This window comes from Polypterus senegalus, chromosome 10 (assembly GCF_016835505.1).
Source record: "Polypterus senegalus isolate Bchr_013 chromosome 10, ASM1683550v1, whole genome shotgun sequence".
Lineage (NCBI taxonomy): Eukaryota > Metazoa > Chordata > Cladistia > Polypteriformes > Polypteridae > Polypterus > Polypterus senegalus.
This window is the reverse complement of record NC_053163.1, coordinates 43,046,114-43,058,726: the sequence shown is the minus strand read 5'-3', so window position 1 is coordinate 43,058,726 and position 12,613 is coordinate 43,046,114. Positions and strand designations below refer to the sequence as shown.

At 40.1% G+C, this 12,613-nt stretch overlaps 1 protein-coding gene across 1 annotated transcript in view; it reads left to right on the top strand.

Moving 5' to 3' along the window:
• The window catches only part of col4a5 (collagen, type IV, alpha 5 (Alport syndrome)), a 481,130-nt gene that overhangs the window by 61,004 nt on the left and 407,513 nt on the right, over positions 1–12,613 (top strand). The window contains exons 3-4 of the mRNA XM_039765771.1: positions 4,696–4,785; positions 11,597–11,641. Of these exons, the coding sequence (XP_039621705.1) occupies positions 4,696–4,785; positions 11,597–11,641 (135 nt within the window). The remainder of the gene's footprint in view (positions 1–4,695; positions 4,786–11,596; positions 11,642–12,613) is intronic.

The following is a 12,613-nucleotide window of genomic DNA, read 5'->3' as shown; positions in this document are numbered from 1 at the left end:
CGCAGATTTACCGTTTTGAGTAATGAGCTGCTCTTATTGTTCACATTATACAATAAAAACATACATTTGATTTGTGTCTGTATCAGGCGGTTTAAATTTATGGTACTTGTAAAAGTTAACTTTTTATTTTGTCAGTTTTATTCTCTCAGTCATGTTCACACTCCACCACATCTATCTAGTAAACTTGTTTTGTTATACCACCTCTTTATTTGAAAACAGTATCAGATCTTGTGCATGAACAAGACTAGGGCTGGGAAAACTGTAGACTGTAGGGAATAACTACAATATGGATATGAGTGGTGTTTTGAGACAGTGGAACTGGAAATTCTCTGATGTGCACGGATAAAAGCTGACACACAAATGCTGGTGAATCATGCTTTCTTGGTATCTTGTTGTCACTTGAATTTTTTTAAATTCAGTTTTATTCTTGAGTGTTCCTGCTCATGTTGAATTAGCATGCACCTTCTGGTTCATGATGTCAAAGTCGCACTGACAAAAAAAGAGAGATAAAGGTATATATGATATTTGGAATAATTCATTTTATGACTTGTATAGTACATTTCAGAAAACATTCAGAAAACATTGTGGCACTGATGCAACATATATTCATTCACATATCGGGTGCTCTGGTTTCCTCCCACAATCCAAAGACATGCATGTTAGGTGCATTAGCATTCCTACATAGTGTGTGCTTGGTGTGTGTATGTGTCTGCCCTGCGGTGGGCTGGCACCCTGCCCAGGGATTTCTTCCTGCCTTGCACCCTGTGCTGGCTGGGATTGGGTCGAGCAGACCCCCGTGACCCTGTGTTAGGATATAGCAGGTTGGAGAATGACTGACATACTGCGTTTGTTGCCTAATCTCCACATTTCGGTGCATGCTGGTGTTTCTTTTGTATTCCAGAAGAAAGAATAGTATACAATCAACAGATTTATAACTTAACAGTTCCCACACACCCAAGGACCGTCCTCCCTATATTTACAATATGTGTACCTGCTGCACTGTATACACCTCTCTAGGCTGTGGTTCCAATTACATTGAAGGAGCACCTGACACTAAGTTTTCTTTCCTGGAGGAAGCAGAGGTCAGATTAGCTGGGGGAGGGAGAGAAGGTGAACGTGACTTAAGAGAATAAAGTACCATAAATTTACACCAGCTGTTACAGAATTAAATCAAATGTATGTTTTTATTATATAATCATGATATGAATAGCAGGTCACTATTCAAAATGGTAACTGGTAAACCCTGAATTTGAAACCGCGACCTCTTGATAAGTCAGCAGTTCTTACCACTGCACCACCCAAGCAGCCATGTCAGCACTCCACTACAAGCCAATTTCTTTTTCTTCAGTTATATTCTTGAATAAAAGCGCACTTGTTTTTTTGTTGTTCCTTTTGTGAGAGTGTTTATTTGATATTTGGACTTCAGTCTTCACATATTATACACTTCATATCTATGTGTTGTCAATTATTACTAAAACAAGAAAAATGTTTCTGTTTTAGCTATGTTTTTAATTCCTGCCTCATATATCCTGTCATCCTACATTTACCCAGATTGTTGTAGGCACTCCAGCCACTGTAAAAAACTTCACACAGCTCCGAGACAACAGAAAGGACACCGTTTTGCTCTCTGTGGGAGTAGCTCTGCTGCAGCTGCATATAGGAAGGCTGTTCGCATCATGAAGGGAATGGGGGAAAGCCCTCAGTAGCCCCATCCCCAGAAGAGTCGAAACCGATGGAGAGCCAATGGGTTCAAGTCTGCTGGGGATCAGAACTGGTGTGGCGCTGAGGTGTCGCCCACTGCACGGCAGCACACTGGTCCCAATTTGAGTTGGCCCATTTTGGGTAGGTGTATGGAATGTCTTGTCTCTCTGACAAGATGATCATCTTCCTCTGCTGTTGGAGGAGCTGCGTAAACTCCGTATTTCAATGGCGGCACTCTGAGGTTTCCCAGACTGGGGACTGGCCAGATCTCTGTAGGTGGATACACCTTTTATTGGTCTGGTCGCTCTGATGACTGTCATACTTGGGGAGTAGCTGTTGCTGTAGCGGATTGGCTTCTTCTGATGGTGTCTGATGTCACTCCTTTCAACAGGATATTATGAGACTCAGATTACGAAATCCCTGGATGCCTTGTCTATTTTCTCAGTGTATGCTCTGACCACGATGAGTGATGTCTCAGTGAGGGAGACATTTTATTCGCATCTTCGCTTGGTGGTTGATGGGTGTCCACAAGGTGACACTCCTCTGACCATGGGTGACTTCAGTGCCACCACTGGCACTGACAGGGCTGGCTATGAGGAGTGTCTCGGTTCCAATGGGTCTGGTGACCATGGTGAAAGTGGCTCCATGTTCCATGATTTTGCAATAGGTCAGGGGCTGTGAATCACTAGGTCATGGTTCCAGCGCCCTGAACCGCATCGTTGGACTTGGTACTCCAATACTGGTGGTGCAGTGAAGGAGATCGATCACATCCTCGTGGGCAGATGCTGGAGACTCTTGCAAAACTGAAGGGTCTACAGAAGTGCCCAATTTGTGAATTCTGACCACAGACTTGTTATTGCTACTCTTAGCATCCAGCTTAGGTCCTGTAGGTTACCACCTACTAGGAAAATGAGCCAGGACTTGGCCAGACTCCAAGACCAGGCTGTTTCTAATGCAGTTTGTGCGAGGAACTTGCGGACTGCCGATGTGACTGCCGATCCTAATGTGACGAGGGAGACCTTCCATGACAAGATCCTCGAGAGGACAAGGACGTCTGTGTGGGTTCTGATTGCAGGTAAAGAAGCATTTGTTAGAGGAATCTCTGAGCAAGTGACACACCATCTGTGGTCTAGCTACCCACATCCTGCTTATAGAGGAATCGAAGCAATACACACATCTGAATCTGTTCCTCGGAGAGTCGCAGACAGGGCAGCTGATGGAACAGTCCTTACGGAAGACACTGCAGTTGTGACCCGCTGGGCTGGCTACTTTGAGCAGTTGTTCAAAGGTGATCCTCCCGCTAGGATGTTAGATATCTATGGGTCCATTGTTCTTGAGGCTGATCTTCCAATTAGCTGTGAACCACCCAGTCTCACTGAGATTGCACAGGTGGTGAACCAGCTGGGGGGGTGGGGGAAGGCTGTAGGGATCTGTGGTATCCGGGGTGAACTTCTCCAGGCTGGTGGTAAGGCTGTCCTCCTGGCATTGCAAGCAATCTTTGCTTCCATTTGGGAGACTGGCATCACCCCAACTTATTGGATAACAGGACTTGTCGTCCCTATCTGGAAAGGGAAGGGTGATCGCCTGTATTGCAGCAACTACAGGGGGATAACACTGCCCACTGTGCCGGGTAAGGTCCTTGCTAGGGTCGTCTTCAATATGATCCATGATCACTTGCTCACCTACCAGTGATCGGAACAGTCTGGTTTTATGCCTAAGAAGTCTACCATCAACTGTATCCTGGCACTGAGGGTTCTCATGGAACGTAAACGCGAATATCGGTAGAGTTTCTTTGCAGCCTTTGTCGATTTTTGCAAAGCGTTTGACTCAGTTGATCGAGCTGCCCTGTTGAGCATCCTAAGGGTTCGCGGGATCCCCTCGAGGTTGCTGGATATCATGGCTGGCCTGTACACTGGTACTGTGAGTGCTGTGCAGAGTGGAGGCAGGACCTTTGCGTTTTTCCCAATTGATTCTGGGGTTCATCAGGGGTGTGTTCTTGCTCCTACTCTGTTCAGTGCTTGTATGGACTGGGTGTTGGGCAAGGTCGTGAGGTGAAGAAAGATTCACAGATCTTGACTTTGCTGACGATGTTGTGATCTTTGTAGAGTCAATGGAGGCTCTGATCAGGACGCTGAAGAGACTGAGTGAGGAGTCTGAGTGTCTGGGCTTGCGAGTGTCCTGGATAAAAAACAAGATTCAGGCCTTTAATGACCTTTTGGGTACAACCATCAACAGTGTGTCTGTTTGCAGAGAGAGTGTTGACCTTGTTGAGAGGTTTACTTACCTTGGCAGTGACATTCATGTCTCTGGTGACTCTTCCTGTGAAGTCAGTAGACGGATTGGGAGAGCATGGGGGGTCATGATGTCGCTGGAAAGAGGTGTGTGGTGCTCACGATATCTATCCAAAAGGACGAAGATCCAAGTCTTCAGAGTTCTGGTGCTTCCTGTCTTGCTAGATGGTTGTGAGACATGGATGCTATCTAGTGTCCTGAGACGAACTGGGCTCCTTTGGTACTATGTCTCTCCGGAAAATCCTTGGATACCGTTGGTTTGACTTTGTGTCGAACGAGCGGTTGCTCATGGAGCCCCTAATGAGGTACATTAACTGCATTGTGAGGAAGCGTCAGATACGGCACTATGACCATGTGGCGCGTTTCCCTGAGGGTGACCCAGCTCATAAGATCCTCCACGTAACACCTGGCTGTGGCAGACAGAGGGTCATTTCCGGAGGGCGGGACTGAACCGCGTGTCTGGCTAGGGGGTTGCAAACAGGGATCTTGAGTTGTTTCGCCGTGTAGTGGGTGCGGCAACACACTGTACCAGTGCATAATCCCCAACTTGACTTGACTTAATACGTTTTTATTAATTGTACTTAAAGTAACATGAGATATCATCTAAAGTAAAATATGTTGTTTGTATGGTAATAAAAACTGCTTTTCTGTCATGTCAGTTATATGAAAATGTAACAATAAAATTTTGTATGAATTCTTATAGGGTGAAAGGGGCTTACCTGGTTTGCAAGGTCAACCTGGTTTACCAGGTTTCCCGGGTCCAGAAGGTCCAATAGGATTACATGGTGAAAAGGTAATCAAATTTCTTATTTTCCTTCTTGGATTATAAAACTTTAAATTTTTAAATGAGAAGAACAAAATGTGTGGTACTTAACTTACACTGTTATAAATTTTCAATGAAACTCTTGTCTAAATTTATAGATTTTGAGCACAACCCTAAAACTATACTTTTCTCTAATACATATAACTGGATATAGATACATTAAATAAATTATGATTGATCATACTACAGTTACAGTGTGCTTAATGTAAATTTTATTATGGCAAAATTTCAGGCATAAATCTCATGACTCACTCTGTTCAAAATGAGCCAAATGTGTTTTAACAGAATTTATGTATGGCTACATGAACATCATACATTATGTTTGTTGCTTGTAGACTGTTCTTTTTTTTTATCAAAGTGAGTTCTTCATAGAACAGGATATGAAGATCCATGTTTAGAGAGTATCCTGTTTGGGCATGCAACAGTTACAACTGCTGCTTTGTACAGTTGTGCTTGAAAGTTTGTGAACCCTTTAGAATTTTCAATATTTCTGCATAAATATGACCTAAAACATCATCAGATTTTCTCTCAAGTCCTAAAAGTAGATAAAGAGAAACCAGTTAAACAAATGAGACAAAAATATTATACTTGGTCTTGCATTTATTTAGGAAAATGATCGAATATTACATATTTGTGAGTGGCAAAAGTATGTGAACCTTTGCTTTCAGTATCTGATGTGACCCCTCTTTGCAGCAATAACTGCAATTAAACGTTTCCGGTAACCTTTGATCATTCCTGCACACCGGCTTGGAGGAATTTTAGCCCATTCCTCCATATAGAACAGCTTCAACTCTGGGATGTTGGTGGGTTTCCTCACATTAACTGCTTGCTTCCTGCTTCGACGACATTTCAATTGGATTAAGGTCAGGACTTGACTTGGCAATTCGGAAACATTAACTTTATTCTTCTTTAACCATTCTTTGGTAGAATGTGTGCTTAGGGTCTTTGTCTTGTTGCACGACCCACCTTCTCTTGAGATTCAGTTCATGGACAGATGTCCTGACATTTTCCTTTGGAATTCTCTGATATAATTCAGAATTCATTGTTCCATCAATGAACTCAAGCCGTTCTGGCCCAGATGCAGCAAAACAGGTGCAAACCATGATACTACCACCACCATGTTTCACAGATGGGATAAGGTTCTTATGCTGGAATGCAGTGTTTTCCTTTCTCCAAACATAACGCTTTTCATTTAAACCAGAAAGTTCCATTTTTGCCTCATCCATCCACAAAACATTCTTCCAATAGCCTTCTGGTTTCTCCATGTGATCTTTAGCAAACTGCAGACTAGCAGCAATGTTTTTTTGGAGAGCAGTAGCTTTCTTCTTGCAACCCTGCCATGCACACCATTGTTGTTCAGTGTTCTCCTGATGGTGGACTCATGAACATGAACATTAGCCATTGTGAGAGTGGCCTTCAGTTGCTTAGAAGTTACCCTTGGGTCCATTGTGACCTCGCCGACTATTACACGACTATTACATGCTTTGCTCTTGGAGTGATCTTTGTTGGTCGACCACTCTTGGGGAGGATAACAATGGTCTTGAATTTCCTCCATTTGTACACAATCTCTCTGACTGTGGATTGGTGGAGTCCAAACTCTTTAGAGATGGTTTTGTAACCTTTTCCAGCCTGATGAGCATTAACAACTCTTTTTCTAAGGTCCTCAGAAATCTCCTTTGTTCATGCCATGATATACTTCCACAAACATGTGTTAAGAAGAGCAGACTTTGATAGATTCCTGTTCTTTAAATAACACAGGGTGCCCACTCACACCTGATTGTCATCCCATTGATCGAAAACACCTGACTCTAATTTCACCTTCGAGCTAACTGCTAATCCTAGATGTTCACATACTTTTGCCACTCACAAATATGTAATACTAGCAAAATACCCGCGCTTCGCAGCGGAGAAGTAGTGTGTTAAAGAAGCAATGAAAAATAAAAGGAAACATTTTGAAAATAACGTAACATGATTGTCAATGTAATTGTTTTGTCACTGTTGTGAGTGATGAGTGTTGTTGTCATATATATATATATATATACATATATATATATACACATATATATATACATATATATATTTATTTATTTACACACACACACATAAACATATATATATACATATCTATACATATACACATATATACATACATATATATATATCTACATATATACACATACATAAGCATACACACATACATACATACACACACATATATACACACAAATACATATATATATACATATACATACATATCTACATATATACACACACAGCTATTTCGTATCAGTGCAATACGCTGCTTGTTAAAACGGATAACTCCCGCTCTTACGTGCAAGTCTGCGTGGATATTATGAACTATCGTATTTGTTCAAGTTCTATTTAAATTTTAAATAGAAGGAATTTTTATTTAGTCGACAGAAATATCTTTGGTAGGAATGGTAAAAACAGACAGGAATATTATTCCTGAATAAATCAACTCAAACCTTAAACAACTTATAATATTTTGCTCTCAATAAAAATATATACTGTCTAAATTATACAAGTTAGAAATAAAGTAAACGTTAAAAGAACAAACATTCAAATTTCTTTACTCTTATGTAATTTTATATAAAAAATAAACTTAGATTTTAAATATCCCAAAAGATTTTGCTCTCCATAAAAATATATCCTGTCAAAATTATACAAATTCAAATATGAACATGCTGCATAACAAAACCTGGAAATATAAATAAAATGTGTTCCTTTCAGCAATAACAAATCAAATCATTCAGTTGTCTTTGCTCATATGTCATTTTAGAGCTGGACGCCTGGCATCTTTTTTGGCAACAGGTTCGTTTATGTTTGGTGTGAGGTTCTGTGTTGTGGAGATTCTCAGGATGGATTGCAGGTGCTCATCAGTGAGGCGACTCCTGTGTGCTGTTTTGTTAGTCTTTATCACTGAGAAGAGCTTCTCACACAGATATGTGCTACCAAACATGCACAAGGTTCGAGCCGCATGTAGACGGACTTTTTGTTCTTCAAAGTCACCAAAGCGCCGTGCAAACTCAGTGCGCAGTGCGCTCAGTTTATCAGCAAAGTGCGATTTGGGAACACCGTAGTGACGACTTGGTTTAACATTACTTGGCAACAGGGAAAGTGGGGCAAGGTGCACTGGTGCATTTGTGTCTCCCATAAAAGCAGCTTCACTTGAAATCACTTTGTGATTGTGCACGGGTAAAACGTCCGCTGAAGTGTCAGATTCTTATTTAATTCTTCTGCTTTCTGTATCTTCTGCATTGCATTCAGGTTACCCTGATGTTTTGTCTCATAGTGCCGTCTTAGATTAAATTCTGTAATTACAGCCACATTAGCTCCACAAATGAGACACACGGGTTCAGTAAACATATACTCAGCCTCCCATCGGTTTTAAAGGCTCTATTTTCAGAATCAACTTTTCTCTTCAGCATCGTGTGAGCTAGCTTCGCAATAACTTGCAGCATCATAAGCTAGACTTGATTAACGCGTAAGTGTTCGGCAAGGCAGCTGAAGCGCTGCATTATGGGATCTGTAGTTTATTGTGTTACCAGCGCTTCATATACCCGGCCATTAATAACAATAATACAGTATATAAAATGATCTCGGGGCGGATATAATTACGCCGGGCGGATGTGGCCCGCGCCCTTGAGTTTGACACATATGGACTAAATAGAACTTGAAAAGATATATTTTTTCAAATGTGATCGCAATTCAGATAGAGTTGACGCAGCACTACAGCCTGCATGCCTCAATAAGTCATCCTCCCTCGCTCTTACTTTTTACCGTTCATCTAATGAATACACTGAGTATGGCTTTACCAAAACAATCATTGATGGCGAATAAAGTATCCATTATTCGAGTATGTAGATCGGGATATATATATACATATATATATACCAGCGTATCGCAGCGAAGAAGTAGTGTGTTAAAAAGCTAGAAAAGAAAAGGGAACATTTTAAAAATAACGTAACATGACTGTCAATATACAGTATTTGTTTTGTGAGTGTTACTGAGTGTTGCTGTCATCAAGGATTTGATTATCATTATTTCTTTCAATCAGGTTCGTATTTGTAGGATGTGTTGTGTTCAAGTTACATTCCGTGTTTGTCAATCGCTGTAAAGATGACAGGTTTCATTCATCGATTCGTTTCTTACTGCATCAATAAACAGCTCGTCTTCTTCTTTATCTGAGACCTGACACACTGCATGCACGGGTTTTTTACACTGTCTTCCTTTAGCGGGACATTGACTTTTTCCACGTGTGCTTTGTTTCGCAGTAGCTGGATTTATGAATATGCTTGTATGTATCAGACGCTTCATATTTTTGCTGCCTTTTCAATTGTGTAATTCGTTTTGTTCAGCTCTTTGGAACTGTTGCTTTTATCTGTGCACTGCGTCAGTTCACGTGAGCCTCGGTGTACATGCATCGAAGGTTCCCAGCTGTGCTGGTGCCATCTCGTGTGATGTCCATGGCTGTATTTAATGTTACCTTAGTCCTTTCTCTCGCAGTTTTGCTGAGTTTGTGTCAAACACCACCCTGACCATCTCATCTTCCTCTCCATAAGCACAGTCCTTCACCAGTGAATATTTAGTGGGAGTTCGCTATTGGATTGCCGCTGACGGACGGCCTTATATGGGCAGGCACTAAATTACAAACGCCAGCGCAGCCTGTCTATGAACTTAATTTAAAGTGTAGGTTTACATCGTGCTTTGTTTCCGAAGTAGCAGAACTCATGAATATGGTTGTATATGTCACTCGCTCGCTTCTTATTGTTTTGCTGCCTTCTCAATTATATAATGCATGTTTTCTTCAGCGCTTTTTGGAGGTCTTCTTGGTTTTCTATGTACTGCGTGATTACGGAGGCGTGATGATGTCACACGAAACTCCCCCACGGCGTTCAAGATCATCTCCATTACAGTAAATGGAGAAAAACAGCTTCCAGTTATGACCATTGCGCGTAGAATTTCAATATAAAACCTGCCCAATTTTTGTAAGGAAGCTGTAAGGAATGAACGTGCCAAATTTCAGCGTTCTACCTACACGGGAAGTTGGAGAATTAGTGATGAGTCAGTGAGTGAGTGAGTGAGTGAGTGAGTGAGTGAGTGAGTGAGGGCTTTGCCTTTTATTAGTATAGATTTAATCATTTTCCTCAATAAATAAATGACCAAGTATAATATTTTTGTCTCATTTGTTTAATTGGTTTCTCTTTATCTACTTTTAGAACTTGAGTGAAAATCTGATGATGTTTTAGGTCATATTTATGCAGAAATATAGACATTTATATAGGATTCACAAACTTTCAAGCACAACTGTATATGATGATTATTATTGGCTTCTTCAAAGTTTGATCTCATGCATGCACTGGAAAAGTTCACAGATGAATATGATGAACTCTGGAGGAAAGCTATTACCGTTAAATATGAGGTTTGGCCCTAAACCCTCAAAATGTGTTATGTTTATTTCTGGTCAGGTGTGAGTAACTGTCTAAGTGGAGGCTTTAAATTACTTTAGTGTTTTATTTCAGTATCTGCTTTATAGACATTATACAGATCATCTTAGTGAAGTAAGAGCTGAGTCCTTGGGTGAAACTGTTGATTTTATCAGTTAGTCTGCACTCCCATCCTCACTTATGGTCACAAGCTTTAACACTAAAATCCTTGAAGCCTACAAAAAACTCATAATCCCAGATCACCTTAAATTCCTTCAGACCTCTCCATTATCGTCTTTTGTTTTGTAAATGTGTCGATCAGTAAAAGCAGCAAACAGCCTGCTATCCCATCCCCTCACTACTGCAGCTTAACTCGGGTAAAACGTTCTCCCAGCTCAAGGCTCTTTATCTGCATGTGAGGTGCCTGGAATTGTATAGGGTAAATAATACATTGTTATTTGGAACACATGCACTTCATGTGTGTTCCGTGTCTATAACAATCTATGTAAATGTAGGATGACAGGAAATACAAGGAAAGAAATGTCGAACACATACATAAAGCCAAAACTTTTTCATGTTATAGTAGTAATGACAAAATTTTGATATGAAGTGTTTAATGTGTCAAGACTGAAGACCAAATTCTAAATAAACACTTTCACAAAAGGTACATGTATAACAAAACAAATGCGTTTTTATTTAAGAATATAACCAAAGAAAAATAAATCGGGTTAGGGTAACAATGCCAACACAATCACTTGGGTGGTGCATCGGTAAGAACTGCTGACTCATAATCAAGAGGGTGCCGGTCCAATTCCGGGTGCTTCCTAGAATTACCATTTTAAGTAGGAGGTGCTCTTATTTTTCTTATTTTTCAACTTCTTGCCCAAGTTGAGCTGTGACAGTGGGGGGATGGGATAGCAGGCTGCTTGCTGCTTGTACTGATCGACACATTTACAAGACACTAATGGAGATGTGAGAAGGAATTTAAGGTGGCCCGGGATTATGAGTTTTTTTGCAGGCTTCAGGTATTCTAGTGTTAAGTTTTGACTGAAAGAATTACATTACAAGAACAAGTGACTGAAATGAGGTTCCAGGACAGGAACACTACTAGTCATGCCCCACTGATTAGAGAACCACAGAAGGACATAAGACAATCTTGGCGAATTATATCCCTGAGTAGGTTTGGGATCATGGAGGAATTTCTTAGGAAGAGATGAAAGAATTTGCAACTCTCATTAGAATAAGCAGAGTGTAAGTGAAGTAATGAGTTCTTCACAGAGTAAATTTACAGCAAATTGAACCTGCTAATTTTTTATTTATTTTATTTTGTTTAGGGTGATGAAGGACCACTAGGAATACCAGGACCAAAAGGAATACGAGTATGTCTAACTAAAAAGTTTTTTTTGGTTTTATGTTAATATTTGTGGACAAACATAATTTAAGAATTTGCTATGTTGTTCATTCAAAGATCAGCAGTGAATATATTCAATGATTTTCTTTAATTTCTAAATTGTATTGGAAAATTAACTTGCTTTAGAAAAAAATGATAATAATTAGCAGTATAAGTAAATCGTAATAGATGTAGCCATTCAAAATACATAAGTGATGTTATTTTGCTGTGTACTGCCTGTAGCAAACAGTATGAAATCATACCATTTCAGAAAACTTCAGTACTGTAACTGCTCTAGATTGAAAACCAATAGGTGGAGAGGAGAAGGCTTGAAATGGTTTGTGGAGCAAACAGATTTCACAGACTTGGTTGACATCCACACACACTGCATTTTGCATAACTGGTTAGTGTTTGTGTTTATGTACATTCACCCTGTGAAATTATAAACTGATGCCCTGTCCAGGGGTTTTTCTTGGCTTTTTGCCTGATGCTTGCTGGGATAGTCTCCAGCTTTTTTGCCACCCTGCTCAGGATAAGTGGTTTTTTAAAATGTGTGGTTGGTGTGAAAAATTATATTTGTGACATATGCTTTATAATAGGTCTTGAATGCTATAATCTTCCACCCATCCATTTCTTAAAATGAGTCTTAAGGCTGTATAGAGAATATTATGTCAGCATCAAGTGCAAAATATTGCACAAACTAACTGTCTACAGGGCACCACCTTATCACAAGATATAAGCATCTAAAAATCATGAGTTATGAGTTTAATCAGGAATATTGTATAATAGGTTAAAAACAGAAACAGACAGATTACTACTTTCCTTAATGAAAATTTAAAACAGTGCCACTGATTACATTTACTGATTTGATAAACCCTAAACATAGTGTTTAAGGTGGCCATCATTTGTGAAGTTTGAATTAAGTCAGATGTGCATTTAGTATGAAGATTTCTGAAAATGT